Source organism: Theropithecus gelada, chromosome 4, assembly GCF_003255815.1.
Source record: "Theropithecus gelada isolate Dixy chromosome 4, Tgel_1.0, whole genome shotgun sequence".
NCBI lineage: Eukaryota > Metazoa > Chordata > Mammalia > Primates > Cercopithecidae > Theropithecus > Theropithecus gelada.
The window spans coordinates 138,427,881-138,436,169 of record NC_037671.1 but is presented as its reverse complement, the minus strand read 5'-3'; the positions used below and the strand labels follow the sequence as shown (position 1 = coordinate 138,436,169).

General features: G+C 36.8%; 1 protein-coding gene and 1 pseudogene across 1 annotated transcript; both read right to left on the bottom strand.

Moving 5' to 3' along the window:
* Nucleotides 1–4,512: 4,512 nt before the first annotated feature.
* Nucleotides 4,513–4,601, bottom strand: LOC112624019 (annotated as a pseudogene).
* A 1,177-nt stretch (nt 4,602–5,778) lies between these two features.
* On the bottom strand, nt 5,779–6,112 carry LOC112622214 (60S ribosomal protein L30-like). The gene has a single exon (XM_025381487.1). It carries the CDS (start codon nt 6,107–6,109, stop codon nt 5,783–5,785), a length of 327 nt encoding a protein of 108 aa, XP_025237272.1. The 5' UTR covers nt 6,110–6,112; the 3' UTR covers nt 5,779–5,782.
* Nucleotides 6,113–8,289: the final 2,177 nt, after the last annotated feature.

Here is an 8,289-nt window from a genome sequence, read left to right as displayed (position 1 = left end):
GGGATAGCATTAGGAGATATACCTAATGTAAATGACGAGTTAATGGGTGCAGCACACCAACATGTCATGTGCATACATATGTAACAAACCTGCACGTTGTGCACAAATAACCTAGAACTTAAAGTATAATAATACAAAATAAAAAATAAAAAATTAAATTAAAAATAATAAAATGCAGCTTATGTCATTTTATACATAAATACATATATATAATTCCTTATCATAGTGTGTGTGTGTGTATATATATATATATATATATATGCATGAACATGGCAAGAATATAAAGTTGAGAATGTTGATTTCCATTGTCATTGTATCAGAATTCATGGGAACAAGCAACTATCCTTTTTAATTATCACTTTATCAGAACACCCATCAGATCCATGCCAATCTTCGAATCAATTTGGGGGGGGCATTCCTCTTTGAGACTGGCCCCAGAAGCCACATAAGAAACTGTTTCAATACTTTATGATTGTATTTTAGAATCACTTTTATTACTGGAAACTGTGTTACCCACTTTGGTCACTCTTTAATAATACTAACACCTCCCAGGTGCATTAAACATTTCATTGTTCAACCAGCTTTCAAAATACAATTTTATTCACTGTGCTTTTGGCTGTTGCTAAAATAATACAGTACTTGTCTTTGGGGAATTTGCTACCCTGGGGTGAAGGAGCTGCAGTATAGTAGGGCTACACTTTTTGAGGACATGGGTTCAATTTCAGGTTCAAACATTTGGTGGCTATGTTGTGAACTAATGCAGTTGACTTCGTTTCTCTAAGCCCAAGTTTCTTCCTTTGTAAAATGTGGATAAAAGTTTCTATCTTAAACAAAGAATTCTAAGATTTAATAGAGGTATCTAAAGGTAAGGTATGGTGATATTATTGTTGTTTTAGGTGTTCTTTAAAAAAAAAATTTTGTTTATTTTTGAGACAGAGTCTTGCTCTGTCGCCCAGGCTGGAGTGCAGTGGGGAGATCTCACTGTAACCTCTGCTTCCCAGGTTCAAGTGATTCTCCTGCCTCAGCCTCCCGAGTGGCTGGGATTACAAGCGTGCACTACCATACCTGGCTAATTTTGTATTTCTTTTTTTCTTGTTTTAGTAGAGACGGGTTTTTGCCATGTTGTCCAGGCTCGTCTTAAACTCTTGGCCTCAAGTGATCTGCCAGCCTTGGCCTCCCAACGTGCTGGGATTACAGGTATGAGCCACCGCTTTAAGCGTTCTTTGTAAGAAGTTTTCTGGTGCGATTTGGATGAAAATAGGCAGAACGTGTAATGAAAGTTTTGGTATTTAGTAGCCCCAGGCTCCAGTATTTAGCAGGTCCTCAATAAAAGCTGGTTTTCCTTTCTATCTTATCATCCTGGAATAAGATGGATTTGGTGAAACCGTCTGACTAGATTTGGAAGTGAAAGGAAAATAAGAAAAACATGCAACAGCAGAGCTGTAATAAAGTACTCACTTGTAAAGTAAGCATTTGCAATGAACCCATTTTTTGACTCCTCCCTTGGGAAGGATTCCCAAAGGAATTCTGAGACACTGACCAGGGATTACTGAAGGCTCTAGACGACTAGTAGGAGATTTGGTGATTCCAAGTTGTCCTTTTCTTCCAGTAATCCAGCCTTGAGGGAGGTGGGATTATAGTTCTTAATTAATGTCAATTTTAATTAACGTTTAGACTTTTACGTGATTAAGCAAATGCTGTGTGCCCATATTTTGCATTTCTTAAGCTATCTTTTCTTAGTCTTTGCTTTTCCTCAAATATTTTACAAGCCAGAGCTTTTTAATGTAATTTGACATTTCATCTGCACTTAGCTAGGAGAGCCAGCCTTGCTATTTATCTGGGGGCAAGCAGCACTTTGAAAAAAATTTACATTAGATTAAAAAAAAAAAATCTCATCTGACCTGGTGTGGTGGCTCACCACACTTTGGAAGGCCAAGGCAGGAGGGTAATCCCAGCACTTTGGAAGGCCAAGGCAGGTGGGTCACTTGAGGTTGTGAGTTCAAGACCAGCTTGACAAACATGGCAACACTCTGTCTCTACTAAAAATACAAAAATTATCCAGGCATGGTCGCCCATGCCTGTAATCCCAGCTACTTGGGGGGCTGAGGCACGAAAATCGCTTGCAGAGGTTGCAGTGAGCCAAGATTGCACCACAGCACTCCAGCCTGGGCAACAGAGTCAGACTCTTTCAAAACAACAACAACAACAAAACAAAAAAATCCTTATCCTTCTCACAGAAAGTCTAGATAGATAAATGAGCTTTCTTAGGGTTCTCTTGCTCTCTTTTTTCCTCAGTGCTAATTACCAATCTTGTTAGCAGCAGCGTATTAATAATGTATTTACACCCTGAATTTCTTTGGACAATATTTTCTTAATACCTATGCAAATTTTATTTTTCCAGGCTCGCTTTTCTCCCAATTTTGAAAAAAATTTGTTGGAAAGAGATAATTTATAGCAATTATAATTCTCATAATAATTATTATCCTCATCGGTATTAAAAGATATGAAACATGAATATACTGGGAGGCAGTGCTCTGTTAGGAGCAGCAGTTATAATTTTGGAATCAAATAAACAGCATTGAATTTAGGCTCTACTATTTCCTGGCTTTGTGACTTGGGGCTAGGTACCTAATCTTCTTCCTCATCTGAGAAATGGGGGTAATAGGAGCATTGCCTTCCAGAACTGTTTTGAGGCTTTTCCTAAGGACCTGAATATAGGAAGTTCTCATTAAATGATAACAAATCTGACTCCAGACCATAGAAGGGTAAGGTTGGGGGTAGGAATATCAAATTGATTTGTGGAAGATCAGCAGTTCATATATTGGTAAAAACAATGTCTTACAGCAACTTCATAACTTCCAAAGCATTTTTGAATTCATTGTTTTACTTAATCTTTATAATAAATGGCAGGTGAGAATTAGTATCGTTTGAATGATGAAATAGATACCAAGGCCTGGAAATTTTTCTCTAGATTATGCTGTAGATAAGTTTCTGAAAGTGATTTCAGATGCCTGGTAACTGCGTTTAAAAGAACCCTCAAGAATCTTAGAACTTCATCGATCAGCCGTCAAATTTGAATGGAATTCTCCTTATGCAGTCACCAGCATCATGTGTTTCAAGGTTGATGTCCAGCCCAGTGCATGGCTGCACCGCATCATTTTGACACAGCATCTTTTCCACAGTGGTAGGTCCTCTGGAGGCATTCAGCCTTCTGGGAAAAATTATGGACTTTTAGATCATGCTTATATTAAAAAGCCAGCTTTAAAAGTTGGCTTTGTGTATATTTAAAAGGGGTACAGAAAAAAACTTAGATAAAACTTTTATTACCTTTGTAGTTGAGCTTTAATAAAAGCTATAGTTATTTACAAAAATACAAAAATTAAGGAGGCGAAATGAACATGTAACAAAAGAAAGTTCTAGGCTTTGTAATTCTGCTTGTTTTTTATATTACCAAGTAGTTCTGCATAAGGCAGGAACAACATTAATAGTACAGTTTGTTAACTCCTATTTTTTCCATTAAAATTTTTAATGAGAAAAAAATGCATTCTTGTAACATTTTCAAATGGGAAAGGAGTACATAAAATAACTGAAGTAAATTCCTTTTCATTGATCCTTTTTAAGAATTCTACCTCCTGTTAGCAAGTTGTAGTATATCTTTTCAGGCTTTTTTCTATTCCCATGCTTGCTCATGCACAAATATATACATGAGTTTTACAAATGGGATGAATGACATTATTATGTGCAATCTATCTACATTGCTTTCTGACTTCTTTTTTGAACTTTATATCTTGAAGAATTTCCCTAGGAGTATATATAAAACAACCTAATTCTTTTAAATAGCCATATAGTGTTTCATTGTTCATATGGAAATATTAAAACTTAGTCATTACTTTCGTTGATGAATGTTTAGGCTGTTAAAAATTTTTCTCTATTATATCATTAATATTCATATATATATTTGTCCACATGTGTAAGTATTTTTGTAGGATGGATTGTTAGAAGTAATATTGTTCCATCAAAGGGCATAATCTTTAACATATTGATGAATGTTGCCAAACTGACCCACAGAAATGCTATGGTTGTTTATATTCAGATTCATAGTGATGAAAATGCCCTTTTTCTTATACCCTTACCAAAACTACATATTATCAATTGTTCAGCTTTCTTTAATCTGGTGGGAATCACTAAAAAGATTATTGATCTTTATATTCATTGATCACTTTTTTCTTTTTATGTTGTTCATTTTAATTCTTTTACCTTATTATATTGGGTTGTCTTTTCATTATTTAATTGAAGGAACTCTTTAGTTTTTACATATTATAGCAGTTAATCCCTTTCTGTTATATGTTACACCTATCTCCTTTCAGTCTGTTTTGTCTTTCATTAAACATGGTTTACGTGATCTTTTCCTGGGCAGAAAAATTTAAAGCATCATGTAGTTATATCTGACAGTTGTTTCCTTGTGTTCCTTGTGACTTACGAGTTTTTTGCTTTTTTTCCTCCCCAAGTTCAGGTCAGATGGGTAATGTGCCAAGATTGTAGTGCATTTCACACGTGCATGTGAACACCCAGTCATTGTTGCTCATGAGCTACAAAAGGATCAGGCTTCTAAGTTTTCTATCTTGTTTACGAATGATATTTCCTTAAGAGTACATACGTATTCGGGTTGGGCAAGGTGGCACACGCCTGTAGTCCCAGCACTTTGGGAAGCCAAGGAGGGAAGATCGCTTGAGGCCAGGATTTAGAGACCAGCCTGGCCAACATGGCAAAACCCCATCGATACTAAAAATACAAAAAATAGCTGGGAGTCGTGGTGCACACCTGTAATCCCAGCTACTTGGGAGGTTGAGGTGGGAGGATTGCTTGAACCCAGGGAGGCAGAGGTTGCAGTGAGCAGAAATTGCATCTGGGTGACAAAGCGAGACTGTAAAAAAAAAAAAAAGTACATACATATTCTTATGTTTTCCTCATATTTGTTAAAATTTTTAATCTTATGATTATTAATTCAATTGGAATTTATGGCCGGGCACGGTGGCTAACGCCTATAATCGTAGCACTTTGGAAAACCGAGGAAGGTGGATCACCTGAGGTTAGGAGTTCAAGACCAACCTGGGGCAACATGGTGACACCCCACCTCTACTAAAAGTACAAAAATTAGCCAGGCATGCTGGCATGCACCTGTAATCCCAGCTACTCAAGGGGCTGAGAGAGGAGAACCACTTGAACTCTGGAGGCAGAGGTTGCAGTGAGCCAAGATTGTGCCACTATACTCTAGCCTGGGTGACAGAGCAAGACTCCATCTCAAAAAAAAAAAAAAATTGGAATTTATTTTGAGGTATAGTGTGAGGTGGGAATCTCATTTGATTATTTTTGCCTTATGTTCTACCACAATTGATTTGAAATTCTTTCATTAGTATGCACTACAGTTCCCATGAAAACATGGGTCTGTTGCTGGATTCTCTCTTCTGTTTACTGAACTATCTTTTTAGTCCTATGCCAATACATTTTTGTTTAATTACTATAATTTTGTAATGTATTTTGATATCTGGCATGGAAAATCATCTTTATTGTTCTTTTGCTTTAAAAGTCAGCATTCTTACTTATTTACTCTCCCAGATAAAATTAGGATCAGTCTTTCAATTCTAAACGTATTTTTTCTCTGAGTATTTGATGGGATTATACTGAGTTGATGAATTGGCATAAAATTGATATCTTTATAATGTATTTTTTTTTAAAAGAAAACAAGCTTGGCAAGTTTTATTAAAGGAAAATTTTGCAGAGTTTACTTTCCACCAGGCTGTTCTGGCATGCTTCTAATGTTAGCAGAATCACCTGGATCAGTGAGCGCCAGTGTGCACACTCTGTAGTATTTTCCATACGCTGTGCCCAGTTCAATATTATTGCCACTGTAGTGATGGACACCAATTTTGGCCAACATTGCATAGTACTCTATTTCCGATTTCTTCAGAGCTGGGCAGTTGTTAGCAAGGATGACCAATTTTGCTGTGCCTTGTCTGATCACCTTTAGAGTCTGCTTGTACCCCAGCATGTACTTTCCACTTTCCATGAGTTGCAGCCGAGAATTAATTGACGCCAGTGACTTTTTCATCTCCTTGGTCGGGATGGCCCAAACCAAGAGCTGCTGCCAAGATGGCCGGGGAGTGAGAAAGGTGATATCTGTATAATATTATATTTACAATAAAGATATTATATATAATATATATATATGTAATCTCTGTATTCAGGTCTCTTTTTCATCCTTACATATAGGTTTAGAGTTGTCTTCATTATATGTTATGCAAATTATTCCTAGATAATCCATAATTTTATCTTTTTCCTGTTGTTTTTAAATGAGTTACCTACATATGTACCACATGCAGGAGGAGATGGCAGAAATAGTAAGTGATTTGCCTAAGTGCAACTAGTTAATAACAGAATTTAGATTAGAAACCAAGTCTTCTGACTGGAATTCCTCCCACAATAAGGCAGATTCTTTTACTATTGTCCTATTCTTGTTGCTATCTTTCTCTCTCTCTATTTTACTTTATTTTATTTTATTTTGAGATAAGGTCTCGCTCTGTTGCCCAGGCTGGAGTGCAGTAACACCATCTAAGCTCTCTGCAACCTTCGCCTCTGGGGTTCAAGCGATTCTCCTGCCTCAACCTCCCAGGTAGCTGGGATTCCAGGCACCTGCCACCACACCCAGCTGTTTTCTGTATTTTTAGTAGAGATGAGGTTTCACCATGTTGGCCAGGCAGGTCTCGAACTCCTGACCTCAAGTGATCCACCGCCTTGGCCTCCCAGAGTACTGGCACTACAGGCGTGAGCCACCACACCTGGCCTCTCTCTCTCTTTGAATGTAGCTTTGTGTTGAGTAATGAATCTGAGTCAAGAAAATATAGCCTAATCCCGTACATTTTAGACTCATAAGAAATTGAAATAAATGTGTAAGGCTCACTTCTCAAATTCTATTCATATTCAAAGTAAGTGATATTTATGTTGATGGAATTTAGGGAGTCTGTCTTTAACCTAATATTTCTTTAAAGGCTTCACACAAATGAAACCTAAGCAAAATTTCTTAAATAGTAATCTCAAATTTTATCTACGAAATAAAGCTTTAAAAGGTCATCTTATTCATAAGTTTTATATCTCATTAAAGACTGAAAAAACATAATCTCATTATAATTAAACTTTGCATTTTATCTTTTATTTAGTGCAGTTGCAAAACAGAATTGTTTGATCACTGTCAACAGTTGAAAACATGATGGTAGTTTCAGCAATTATTGGTACATTGTGAGTCTATCATCAAGTATTTTAATGCTAGTGCAAATCAGTGATTTCAATAAATAAATTTTGAAATAAATAAAACCAGAATGTTTTAACAAAACTTAAACTAAAGGCACAAAATGTATAGATGCAGGCTTAATGGTGTACCCTAACAACGTTTCTGCAGGTGGCTTGTCAGGAGGAAGCTTGATGCATTCTGTCCCTTGAATAGGCAAAGGTCTCCAGCCACTTTCTTTAAAGTTAGTAGGTGTGCCAACTAGTTCCATTTCACAAGAAGAACCCTGAAAGCTTTAACAAACTTCATCTTTTCCCCCTATTTTTAAGCACAGTGCCTCAAACAAGATGCTAGTTATCCCTGTGAGATCAGATCAAATATAACTGAGAAATTGAAATTTGTAGTCAGTCCACTTAAATGCTCATCCAGTCAAAAATAGATTTGGTAAATTATAAAAACATGGCTTGTTTTAAATACAAAAAAATTAGAAAAGGAACTGACTGAGAGGATCAAAGATGAGTGGAACCAGGTTTCATGGTATGGAGGCCAGTTGAACAAGTAAAGAATACAAAATAAAATACAGACAGTTTTCTTCTTGATTCAGGAGGTATCTGAATTTCCTGCACTTGTGGAGAAAGTCATTGTGCTTGAAAAGGTCTAGGTGTCCTGGTTGAAGCAGTATAAAAGCTGAGGATTCTGACACTCTTGTTTTCATGGTAGGCTCCTGACTTGATAATGAGCCACTTGGATATGAACCCTTGTTGACACACATTGGTATGCAGACGCCAGCTGTGGAGTCTCCCACAAGTGAAGAGTAGGACTCGAGTAGGTCTTACATGTTAGTAAAATCTTTATGCTACTATTTACAGGGGTCTCACAGAATATCTTTGCCTTCTACTTTTAGTATTTGTGGCTCCCTTCTGGTGAAGAGTCCTGGGAAGACACGGTGCTGATAGTGATCCAGTACATCAAATACCATGACGGTTTTTTGTTTGTTGTCTTCCATC